General features: G+C 43.1%; 1 protein-coding gene across 1 annotated transcript in view; it reads left to right on the forward strand.

The window, feature by feature from the left end:
* Positions 1-12994, forward strand: part of CDH2 (cadherin 2) — a 159082-nt gene that overhangs the window by 123473 nt on the left and 22615 nt on the right. The window contains exons 8-12 of the mRNA XM_066624299.1: positions 17-154; positions 3607-3792; positions 8556-8812; positions 10394-10536; positions 11981-12214. Coding sequence (XP_066480396.1) covers positions 17-154; positions 3607-3792; positions 8556-8812; positions 10394-10536; positions 11981-12214 — 958 coding nt within the window. The remainder of the gene's footprint in view (positions 1-16; positions 155-3606; positions 3793-8555; positions 8813-10393; positions 10537-11980; positions 12215-12994) is intronic.

Here is a 12994-nt window from a genome sequence, read left to right on the forward strand (position 1 = left end):
ATTTTGTGTTTTTTAGAAAGTACAACAGTATACATTAATAATTCAAGCTACAGACATGGAAGGAAATCCAACATATGGTCTTTCAAACACAGCAACTGCTGTCATCACAGTGACAGATGTCAATGACAATCCTCCAGAGTTCACTGCCATGATTGTAAGTCTCTGGTAAAGAAAGAGTACAAAGTATGTGAACGGCCCTTATTTAAGAGAGATTTTCGCTGATTAGACCAAATGGATTTATCGTGCGGTGATTTATTAGATCATCCAGTGGATTGCAGTGGTTTAACTGAGGCCTTATCTGCCTCCGAGAAAATGCTTAAACAAAAGCATTTAGTGGAGGAACAAAACCAACTGTTTTGTTTTCCTTTGTGGCTTGAGCTGAGTATTTGAGGCTGATCAGTCATGTTACTGCTTGGTGGTGGCAGACTGTCAGGTTTCCCTCCCCCATATTGATGTATTTAGTGCTGGCTCCAGAATGCTTGAGACCGTGGGCAGCTTATAAACTGCGTGGTGGTGTGGCCATGCAAATGGAATCGAAGTCCTGTGTAGCTCGCAGCACCGTGGCCACAGAGCTGCACGATGACATCATCACTGAGCGTTCTGGATGCTGACTGCCATGCCTGCACAGCCACCATAGCACTCTATGCAGGCAACAACAACCACAAAAATAGAGGGAACATTGGCCTTAGGGCAAACCCCTGCTTTTCCCCTTCCCCACCCAAGCTTGCTAGTGGCAATTCCTCCCAATGGGAACATCCCCTGGAGACCCTATAATGATAAGCTATCTTCTGGGGAACGCTCCCGTTCATAGTATCAAGTATAGCAGCAGCACAAGTCTCTTGAATGACTTGCAGACCCACCTCCAACTGTACTGGGGTGTGGTTTATTGAGGCAAGCCAGCCACATGGACTCTCTGATCGGTGTGGACCCTAAGCCTGTGCCCAACCAGTGGTCCCATCCCTAGATGTATTGGCCACTGTTAGGCTGCAATCCTATACACACTTACTTTGGAGCAAGTCTCATTGAACTCAGAATCTGACTTAAGAGTCTTTTAGTAGATGTGCATAAGATTGGGCTGTTAGTCTTACAATTGTCATGGTACCACAATAACCAGCACTGTGAGTGGATGAGAAAGGGAACAGAGCCCAACCTGTTTGCCTCCTCTGAATCTACTTGCTGCCACCAAGGGGCAACATATCATTTTATAAAGCACTAATCCATCTTTTACAATGGGAGCACTCTGTTGGCTTAGTAGCCAGGCATTCATGGTATTGGCTACTAGCTATTGGGTGGGAACTCCACAAGGGAGGGAAAAAATGACTCCAAAACCAAGGTAAGTTATATATATATAACAAGAAAAAACTTTTACAGAACATTTTATCCTAGGCTCTAATTTTTTTTAAAAGATAAAACATAGTACACACACACACACACACACACACACACACACACACACACACACACACACACACGGTGTCTCTAAAAAATCAACATACATTTTAATGTGCTCTAATTCATGTATTCTTCATTATAGAAAATGTGCAATACATGTGTATCTGAGGGAAGCAGTTGAAGAGGTGTGTGAAACCATCCCAGCACACACATTGGTGGATGTCTGCAGATCCTTCGCAGTGGCATTCCGGGGGGGGGGCGGCAAAATTTCTTCAAGCGCCTGGCCACCAGTGTAAAATGACACCTCTCCATTGCAGCTGCTACTGACTCTAAAAGCAAGGGGGAGGGACCACTTTACATAGTGGCCAGGTGACTGAAGAAATTTAGGATTTTGCCCCCCCCCTCCAGGAACACCACTGATCCTTTGTCAACCTGTAGTTGCCAATGGGGAACATTTTAACACTTTGTCTAATTCATTAACTGACTAATCAACAGGGTCATGCAGCTGCTTTTGTGTACACCATTTGCAGTACATATGTGAATTTTAACATAATAAATTTGACACTATAAAGTGTGTTTGTTTTCTTGAGATGCCCTGTATAAACATAAAAACCTGAAATTCATCACTGTGCATTCCAACTATAAAAATGCAGAAGTCCCAGACATCTTCAGAGATTCACATGTTAACCAGTAAGAATATGAAACTCTAGAGCAGGGGTCTCCAAACCCCATCCTGGGGGCCAGATGCAGCCCGCAGAGAGCCTCTATCTGGCCCGCAGCCAGCCTCTGATCCCCTGAGAGCCTCTGGCCCAGTTGACCAAACACAACCAGAGTTAGGCTTGTGGGGTGGGTGAATGGGGGTCCATTTAAGTGTATGCTTTATTTCTTAGGCTGTGTTGGTGCTTAGAGAAATTCTGGACATTTGAGCCCATTCATTCATTCATTCATTCAAGTTCCATTTCTAATGTATTTATTTAAATTTTATATTTAATTTTTTCCCCCGGCTCTTGACACTGTGCCAGATATTTGATGTGGCCCTTTGGCCGAAAAGTTTAGAGACCCCTGCTCTAGAGCAAGGGTGCCCAAACCCCAACCTGGGGGCCACTTGCAACCCTCAGGGACTCCCAATCCAGCCCACAGGAGCCCCTAGTCTCCGATGAGCCTCTGGCCCTCTGGAGACTTTCTAGAGTCTGTGCTGGCCCGATGCAACTGTTCTCAGCATGAGGGTGACTGTTTACCCTCTCACGTGAGCTGTGGAATGAGGGCTCCTTCCACCACTTGCTGTTTCACATCTGTGATGTAGCAGCGGCAGCAAAGGAAAGGCCTTCGCTTTGTGCAAGGCCTTTTATAGGCCTTAAGCTATTGTAAGGCCATCATTCATGTATAAGTTCCATCTCAAATATATTCATTTATGTAAATTTATTCAAATTTGAAATGTAAATTAATTATTTTTTCCCCCAGCCCCTGACTCAATGTCAGAGAGATGACGTGGCCCTCCTGCCAAAAAGTTTGAACACCCCTATTCTAGAGCATCCTCAGAGATTCTACTTTAGTTCTAAGTAGTCAGAACACAAAAGCACTAGGTGTTTTGGTACTGCACTTTGTAGTTCTTTCAAGTCAGAATGAGAATCTATGAAGACACTCTGAAACATTCGTGCTTGGACTAGTTGGAACCAGAAACTCCCAAATTCACGTTGGGAAACTTTGTGTTTTAAATAGTTGAGACTAGTCCTGACAGATTTTGTGTTTCGACTGCTACATATATAAAACACAAAATGAGGAGAAGCTAGGGCCTTCCTTTATTCCCTCTCTTGTGAACTAAGGGCCCAATCCTATCCAGTTTTCCAGTGCTGGTACAGCCATGCTAGTGGGGCATGCACTGCATCCTGTGGTGGGGAGGTAGTCACAGAGGCCTCCTTAAGGTATGGGAACATTTGTTCCCTTACCTTGGGGTTGCATTGCGGTTGCACTGGTGCTGGAAAATTGGATAGGATTGGACCGTAATTCTCTCCTTCCTCAGCTCTGAACTGCTAGAGAGCTAATAGCCATTCTCTTCCCATTGATTGACAGCTCTTCACAAAAGGACTTACCAATGATTTGGCTCTCAGCATGTTAAACCAGACATTAGGAAACCGGACTATTGCTGAATTACATGGTGCTGATTGTATGATGCCGATAAATGTGTGGGTAATAATGTCTGCCTTTTAATTGCAGTTCTATGGTGAAGTTCCTGAAAACAGAGTGGATGTTATAGTTGCTAATCTGACTGTAACTGATAAGGATCAACCACACACTCCTGCCTGGAATGCAATGTACCGAATGACTAGTGGAGACCCCACAGGCCAGTTTACCATTCTCACTGATCCAAACAGCAATGATGGGCTGGTAACTGTAGTGAAGGTAAGAGATAGAATTCAACGAATTAAGCAGAAGCAGATAAATAGTAGAGTACTGAGCATTAAACAGCTCCTGCTGTTAAATCCAAAAGGCAGATTAGGAATATATATTGAAATATATGTATATCCTTCCTCTTTTGAAGGGGAAAAATTCATCTTTTGGCAGGCTTCCCGACGTGCACTCGTACTGCCACTCTAGATTATACATTTTTAATAACCAGGATACATTGTTCAGAGGGACATACTATACATTTTGTATTTGCAGTGGACTCAAGCTTTTAAAGATCCAGACCTTCCAGGCTGTATTCCCAGCATGAAAGGTGCAGTAGATGGTGATTAAAATGATAGTCCCCAAAAAAGTGAAGATAGAAAGTAGGTAAAGTGATCTCTTACTGCACCTGTTTTCATTGATGTAGGAAAATGCAGGCTTTTGAGTTTCAAATAACCGATGGGGAGTGTAGGGGCTTCCAGCAGAGCAATATAAACGGCTGCGCAGCAAAAACATGAAGCCGGTGCTCAAGGCTGTCCCACAGGAGGCACGACCGTTGCAAATAACCACTCCAGGCAGAAGGCTGGGATCCACCACCAATGTATATTTACAGGAGATATTTACAGCAACATAGCAGGAACGCCGGTCAAACGGACAAAAGCTCACGCCTGGCTCCACAATCCCCTATACCAGAAAAGAGTTGGTTTGCAGGCCTGCTTTATATGTCAAACATATCTGGTGTACCAATCAGGGGACCTCTGCATCGGAGCTTGGGCCACGCCCAAACTCAGGTGCACGGGGTTTGCACTTAATATCACCTGCCACTTAGATACATGGAGCACAATAGAATTAAACACCAACAGGCTACATCAGGTAGAGTGCCTGTAACTTTCCTCCTGTGAACAAGACCTGAGGGTTTTCTGGGGTTTCAGACCTCAACACTATTGCCTGATAAAATTTCTGGCTGAATTTCATACAGCTTGAAAGCTTCCGTACCCCCCCCCCCCCCATTCTAGCCTGGGTCCATTAAAAGATATTGTTTGGTCTACTTCAGGTAAGAAGTCTAACTGGCATTCCACACACCCATGAACTAATGAGCTTTTGTGTGTTGCACCATCTTTACTCTTCTGCTGTACTAGCAGTTGATTTTGATTTGTATTCAAAATCAAAGGATTCATTTATAAGTGACTGATGTGAGGATCTCTACTTAGGAAAGAGATATAGGGTAGATGGGCTACTGGTCATGTTTCTGAAACTTGATAGGATTTAGCACTAGCTTGTAGTAAATTGCATGCTTAGGGATACCACTTGAAGCTCAAAATACTATTTAACCCACATCTTCCCCAGTGACACAAAGTAGAGGGTGGGGACAGGATTGAAAAATGGTTGCATTTGTAAGGAGAATTCACTCCTCCCCTTCCACAGTTTGCTTCTCCATTGTCTTTTTTACCATCTGAACTCACTTCTGCTATGAGAGTGCAATTGAGGGAAAAGAACTATAAGAAAAACCCTGCTGGATGAGGGCCTATCTGGAACATCTTCCTATTTCCCATAGTATCCCCCCCCCCAAGCTGGCTCAGGAAAGACCACAAGCTAGAGTATACAGTGTTTACTCCCCTGCAACTGATGTTCAGAAGCATACTTGGCATTGTATTTGGTGGTAGCACACATGCCTAGTAATTATTGATAGACCTGTCCTCCATAAATTTGTCCAATCCCCTTTTAAATCCATCCAGGCTTGTGACCATCAATACCTTGTGACAACAAATTTCACAGCTTGTATGCTATTTGAAGAAGTACCTCCTTCTGTCTCTCTTAAATCTGCCAACAGTCAGTGTCATTGAATTGCACCTGATTCTAATATTGTGAAAGGGGAACGCAAGCTTCCCTCTCTCCACACCATGCCTAATCTTATACATCTCAGGCCCCAGTCCTGTCCGCCCACCATGTTATAGCATGCAGCCCTGCCAACATATGCTGCATGCTATGGTGTGGGGAGGCCAATTGGACAGCTGGCAGGATATAAGTAAAAATATTGTTCACTTTCCTTCTGTTAGGTGATCCTGCGCAATCACCTAAAGGTCTCTTCGGTCACATGCCTGCCATTTTGTTTCTTATCACCCTGCCTGAAAATTGGTCTACCTTGCTGTTTACCCTTAGATTTAGATTATTAACGAACAAATTAAAAAGTATTGTTAGTGCAAATCTTTGGGGACCCCAGTCCTCCCTCCCCCTAACAAATCCCATCATGACTGCTAATTTTACTCAAGAACCTTTGTTGAGTTTGTCCAAAGTGTTTCAAAAGTTCAGGTATACACCATAATCTGAATCACCTTGATCCACATGCCTGAGAACTCAAACAGGTCAAGGTGTTTGAAAATTTGTTATTCATTTTACTAAGGTGTAAGCCTATTGTGTTCAGTAACACTTAGGCTATAATCCTATCTTACTTCTGGGCAGGGGGAGGGTGGAACAGGGGGTGGGACCGGCGGAGGTCTCCTATCCCGGACACAGGAGTTTTCAAGTCTGTGCCAGCGATTTAGCTGGGAGCTGGGGCTTTACTCAGGTGAAGGGGATGAATGTCCCCTTCCCCTGAATGAAGGTCTGGCAGCTTCCCATGACCCACAGGAAACAGTGACTGTAACCCGCAACGCTGCAAGGCATAAGATTGTGGTGCAATCACATCTTTCACACGCACTCTAGATGTGTTTAAGGGCAGGCCTGGGTTTGTTACTGTCTTGCAGTAGTGGAGCTGTAGTTAGATTCTCTGGAAACCTATTAAAAGACCAGAGCTTCATCCTTTATGACTGCATCAGCAAGAAATTAGCCAGTGATTTACATGGGTACAGGATCAAAAACTAAAAAAAACCATAGGCCAAACTCAGCACACAGCAGTTTTGTGAGTGTGTTTTTATTGTTGATGCATTTCATGCACATCTGGATTTGATAGGGACAGAAGTTGTCCTCAGCAGTCCTTAGCATTGCCATTCTCCTAAAAAAAATGCAGCATGAAATCTGATACTCATCCCAGAGGTGACAGATTCTCGTTTGGTAGTCATAAACTATTGGGAGATTATCAGCATTCTTAATGCTTTCAGTTCACTTTGGATGAGCAGTCCTGACGCACTCAGATAAGGGAGAAATCAAGCCATGACTTACAGTACAATTTGAATTCTGCCCCATGAGAGACAGTGCAGTTCTACATGCTTCTAGATTCTGTAGCTGCACTAAAGGTGCCAGTTGTATTCGGTTCTGCCAGGAAGAAGCACATGATTGCGTGTTTTGTATTCATGAACAAATAATGTATTTGTGGTTACAAACTAGACTGCTCTGGAATGGAAAACAAAACAAAGATGCTGAAATTAAAAAAAAAAAAACCTCTATAAAGAGAAGCAAATTAAGGCCTCTAGAGTGTAATCTGCTTGAAACAGCTCAGTTTGTTTCAAATTAAATTCTTTATTTTAAAACTGTCAGAATAGAGGGAGAAAAGGTAAAACTAGGTAAATAAATTAAATGTGGTAGAAACTCTCCAGAGAAGCAGTAAGCCCTTATTAGCTCTAATCCAGTTTAATGATTCCTGAAGGGGTTGTATTGTATTTGGTAAGCAATCCTTCACCAGTCTCCGTGAAAAGAGTGATTTTAGCAGCATACGCAGAGCAGGGGAAGAAGATATTTTCAGCAATTCTTCAGGTCAAGGACTCACTATTGAATTGTGTTTTTCAAGTAACACTATAGAAATTCATGAAGGACAAGCCCATCCCTTGTGACTAGTCCGGATGGCTACATGCTACCTCCAGGCTGAGAGGCAGTTTGCTTCTGAATACAAGTTGCCAGCGACCAGCAGTGGTAGAGGACAACATCCGCCTTCTCCTATTCATGGACATTCTGAAGGCATCTGGTTATTTATTGTGGGAAACGTGATCCTGGTGGACCTTTGGTCTGACCTCAGTTTATCTTGCCTTGTATATAACCGTTCCAGACTTTGGCCTTCTGCATAACTGTTCCACAATTATGTAAACAAAAAGTGGAGGACACTTGGAGCTGCTTGGAAGTTCTTCTTGGGCTTTTTCACAATAAGAGCCATTCCTGAGTAATACTTTGCCTCTGGGAGGTTGTCCAGGAAGCAGCATCCTGGGGTCCCAGGTAGGAGCTGGGGAGGTGAAGACTGTATATGAGACTCAACAGAAGAAGCACTTGATATTCAGGGTATGCTCAAATACAGTTCCCTAAAGATTGCAGTTCATTGGCAGAGCCACGGAGCATAGATACGTTCTAGCATTAGTGTCCTCTTATGCCAGTAATGTTGGAGGTAAGTCTGTCCCTTTTCTTCCCTGGAGTAGGAAATATAAACCTTATATACAGTTTCTTGAAATAACTACAGCAGTAGCAGAGCTATGGTGGGTAAGTACTGCAGGCATCGAAACACACTGTGTGAGCGACCCCTCCCACTCGCCGTCGGAGCCATTCTGGACAGCAGTGGTAAAGTGCAGGCCTGTGTGTTGCCATCGCTGGAGCCTGGAATAGCTCCGAGGGAGAGTGGGAGGGGCCACTTACACAGTATTTATTGCACCTGCAGTACTTAACCCCCCCATAGCTATGCTAGTGCTGCAGTTACTTCAAGAAAGTGTATATAAGGTTATATTTCCTACACCAGGGAAGTAAAGGGGAGGTCTTACCTCCAACATCACAGGCATAAGAGGAGAACACTAATGCTAGAACATTCAGAAGCCCCAGTGGCTAACACTCTTCTAACACATTTCTCATTTTGCTTTTGCCAGCCTATTGATTTTGAGAGCAATCGGGTGTTTGTGCTCACAGTAGCTGCAGAAAACCAAGTGCCTTTGGCAAAAGGAATTCAGCACCCTCCTCAGTCAACAGCAACCGTGTCGATCACAGTCATTGATGTGAACGAGAGTCCGGTTTTTGTCCCAGTCACAAAGTCTGTGCGTCAGGAGGAAGGGCTGCTTCCTGGTAATGTCTTAACAACTTTCACTGCTCAGGACCCTGATCGCTACATGCAGCAAACTGCTCTAAGGTACTGTGGGGCATACAGCACCTGCCTATTCCTCTTGTCAAGAAATGGGAATGTTCTATGGTTCCTTGAACTTGTAACACTGCAGAAGTAAAGAGAGTTAAAAAAAAAATCACCCCGGTCTATTTAGCCCAGCTAACACCATTATACTTCATCCTCACTCTCCCACCCCAGCAGCCCTACATAGAAGAGGTGGGTATTAGAAATGGGATGACTCAACACTAAAGTATTCAGAACTGTGATCCTCAGTGGCTCACTTTTGGGGTCCCTGCCTTGGTAACATAGCCTCAAATGAATAAACTTTACACTGGTCATTTTGCTACTTTGCAAAGTTAGTCTGATGTCTGCTTTAGGTTATGCATAAGCACCAAACAGCTAGCTGGGCTGGGATTCTAGGACAAATACATAAATGTCCAGATTATCTCCAGCCATCCCTAATGGCTGCTTACATTAGCTGGACACTAATACAGTTCATAGAAAGCTGTACAAGGAAGTGAGAGGGAATGCTATCATCTTGTCATTCCGACCAGCAAAATATGTCTTGTTTAACACTGTTACTCTTTGCAAGTCTGGCAAATGGCTGCTTTGGGCCTAGGAATGGCATGACAATACTGGTTACTCCCTTGCATAAACTGCTGGTATTCTTACAGTAAATCTTATGTGCTATTGTGGCAACCTAGTGCTCATAGGATCAGATTGTAAGAGAACATTTCAAGGTTAGCATAGGGTCATGTGTTTGTATGTCCTTCCAAAAACTTGTGGAAAGAGACTTGCATGCCATTAACATATTTACCATGATTTGCAGAGTAGAGTGCTTTAAGGGTTAGCTGATATGTGTTTTGTAATCTTTCTAGAAAAGACATCCAGAAGATTGGAATAATGTAGACTGATATAATTAGAAAATAGCAGTGCAGTTTATCCCATTTTTTTTATGTGTGAACATATTTCAAATCTGTAGTCTTGAACTAGGTGGACTGTTTCCACCCAAGCCTCCCCTTTTCTGTTCCATTATTGTAATAAACTGGCATTTTGCTCCCTCCAGATTCGAGAAGATTCACATCTCCTTTTTAGGAATGCTTCTGTTAATCGCTTAAAGCATTAAACTGGCTTTCAGTTGAGTTCAGTTTGGGCTGAATATATTTCAGTAGTGCAGATATGTGGTGAGTGAACTGCACTTCAAACAAACAGTTAGTGGACTGAAAACCCCATAATCCAACCCCAGATAGGTAAAACATTTTAAACACCAGGGAGTATGCATTCCTGTAACAGTCACATTATATATAACTGCAGAAAATTATGCCGTTTAGTAATTCCTGAGACTTACTTGTGATGTAACAAGCAAGTGATGTAACGTTTCTGTAAAGCAGTAACATAATGTTTATGTGGCAAGGTTTTTAAACCTTCTACAGCATTCAGCCAGTTCTGATCCCCTAGAATACAGAACAGGCAGCTTCTGATCAGCAGAACCTTGTATAAAAATCTCACTACATACATTTTGAATTTAGTGCATAAATTTTAGTCTTGCTTACTGCTGATTCTTTGCAAAGCACAGTAGAAATAAAATCAGGTTGCTTTCTTTTGCAGGTACTCAAAACTCTCAGATCCTGCAAATTGGCTGAAGATTGATCCAAATAATGGTCAGATCACCACTATTAGTGTTCTGGACAGAGAATCACCACATGTGAAACATAACATGTATAATGCTACATTCCTTGCCTCTGACAATGGTATGTACCTACTGTCAAAGAGTTTTCATTCATAGCCAATTTTTTTTCCAACCACCCTTGCCCCATTTAAGAAGTTCATATTCCCTGTGCTTCATGGGACTTCACAATTACAACTTATAGAGCAGCCAACCCAGCATCAGTCTGAAGTGCCTTCTTTCCTCCCATCTTTGTAGAAGTCTTAAGAATAATGTTTTAGGCCAGTGGTTCCTAAACTCCTAAGGGGAGTTGGGAACCAGCAGTTGGAAACCAGAGCGGACGGGGAAGGGTACCAACAGTGGGGGGGGGGGGTGCTGGCCTCCTGCAGGGTCCTGAAGACTTGCAGCCCCATCTGATCTCCTTCATGGCTGCTTTACAAAGCCCTTATCTCTGATCTAAAGCTACTTCCTATTTCACCCCAAAACCAAAAGTAACTTTAGATAGGACATAGGGTCTTTTTACAGCAACTGCGGAGATCGGAGGGGGCTTTGAGCCTCTAGAACCCTGTAGGAAGCTAGCGCTGTTCCCCAGGTAAGTAAAAAAGCTCCTTGGCAGTGCTGCGATCTCTGCCCTGTGTATGGTTCCCCTGGTGGGTTGCAGCTCACCAGTTTGAGAACCACTGTTTTAGGCATTTGAACAACAAACTGTCTGGAACTTTTCCAGTTGTGGTTTTGACCCTTGTAATAAAGTCTAGTTTATAGTGAAGCAAAAAAAAGTTAGTTTAATATTAATATTCATACTGCTGGGCAAAAACACATACATCAACATATTTTATTGTTTCATTTCTGTCTTGATATATTTCTAATAAGGCAGCACCAAATTTACAGACGAAGGGTTCAGTGCAAAAATGAGACCTTTGTGACACCACAGAGCACCCAATGTTTATCTCTTTCATGCCTCTCTACTGTGGGAACTTGTTCTGCACTCTTTTTAAATGTTATTTTCTGCATTAACAGTGATCTCAACCAGTCAGAAATTACATTGTGAGGGTAACGACATGAAGTGTAGCCGATTAGGTTTTGCTATCTCATGAAGCCAGTTCAGAATAAGGGAAATATTTCTTCCCCTTTCTCTGAATGGGCAGTCACTTATGGCCCAATTCTATGCTGGCCTTACTCTGGCTGATATCGTGATCTGCTAGTGTAACACCGGGTAGGACTGGTGGTGCTGTAGCCATTCTATGGCTCATGACCAATGGCACGGGAGCTTTCTTGTTTTTAGCTCAGCCCTTTTGTAAACCACTTTGGATGCCCTTCAGAGAGGAAAGTGGGATACAAATTGAGTAAATATATAAATTTTACACAGTGAAGTACTTTTGTACCCTTTGCAGTCAGAAATGCATGCTTGATATTTAGTTTGTATTACCTGGAAATACATTATAATTAGTGTGTTTTGAATACATACAGTCAGCACTGCAATCCCTTTTTAATAGGAAGCAAGCTTATGTTACTTTCCCTTGTCCTTTAAGGAATCCCTCCAATGAGCGGGACAGGCACGCTTCAGATATATCTGGTTGACATCAACGACAACGCTCCCCGCGTGGATCCTCAAGAAGCCACAACCTGTGAAACTCTACAGCCCAATGCAACAAACATCACAGCAATAGATGATGATATTGGCCCCAATGCTGGACCGTTTGCCTTTGAACTGCCCATTAATCCTCCTAGCATTAGGAAAAACTGGACCATCATTCGTATTAGTGGTAATTTATTTATTTTACAAATAAAAGTCATTGATTTTTTTTCTACTTTTGTACAACAGCTAGCACTCTGTGGGTGCAATCCTAACCCACTGAGCTCTTATTCCCCCCCCCCCCCAAGCTGATCAGGAAACAAAGGATCTGATTTTTGAGTCGCTTCTTGGCTTGTGAAGCCCACCTGATTTCCAGCAATGGGAAACTGAGAGGTGGTGACACTCCTCCCCAGTATGCAACCCCATAGATGAAACCTGCTTCTAACATATATTATAAAAAGCAAAGTCATGCACCACCACCACCACCCCATTGCACAATCACCCAGGTTCTTAGTCGGTAGCATCTGATGAGGATTCACTGGCTTACCTTGCTGCTAGTGTGGGTGCCAAGGCCAGGACTCTGAGATAGCATGAATACATAGGGTAGGGATTAAACCCAGAAAGATGTGTCCGATTTTGTTTTATCTTCCACTTGTGTTTTAGCATCCTTTTTAGCCCTTGTCACCCATCTTCCTTTTTTTGCCCCTTTTCCTGAGATAATCCATGTCTTGTTTTATCCTTGTAATTTCCCTTCCGCTCTCATGACATATTGTACGGCCTTTTAAATAAACTTCTTGCCTCTCTGTGGCTTTTCCTGTCTGGTCCCAGTTCAGTCAGGCAAGGTCACTTCCCCACATGCTTCTTGCAAAACAAAGCAACTGTTCTGTAAACAATCCCACAGCGATCCCAGATTTTTTTCACATGTTTCATACCCCACATAAGTGAAGCCTATTCACATATTTTATTTTCT

Source organism: Tiliqua scincoides, chromosome 4 (genome assembly GCF_035046505.1).
Source record: "Tiliqua scincoides isolate rTilSci1 chromosome 4, rTilSci1.hap2, whole genome shotgun sequence".
Lineage (NCBI taxonomy): Eukaryota > Metazoa > Chordata > Lepidosauria > Squamata > Scincidae > Tiliqua > Tiliqua scincoides.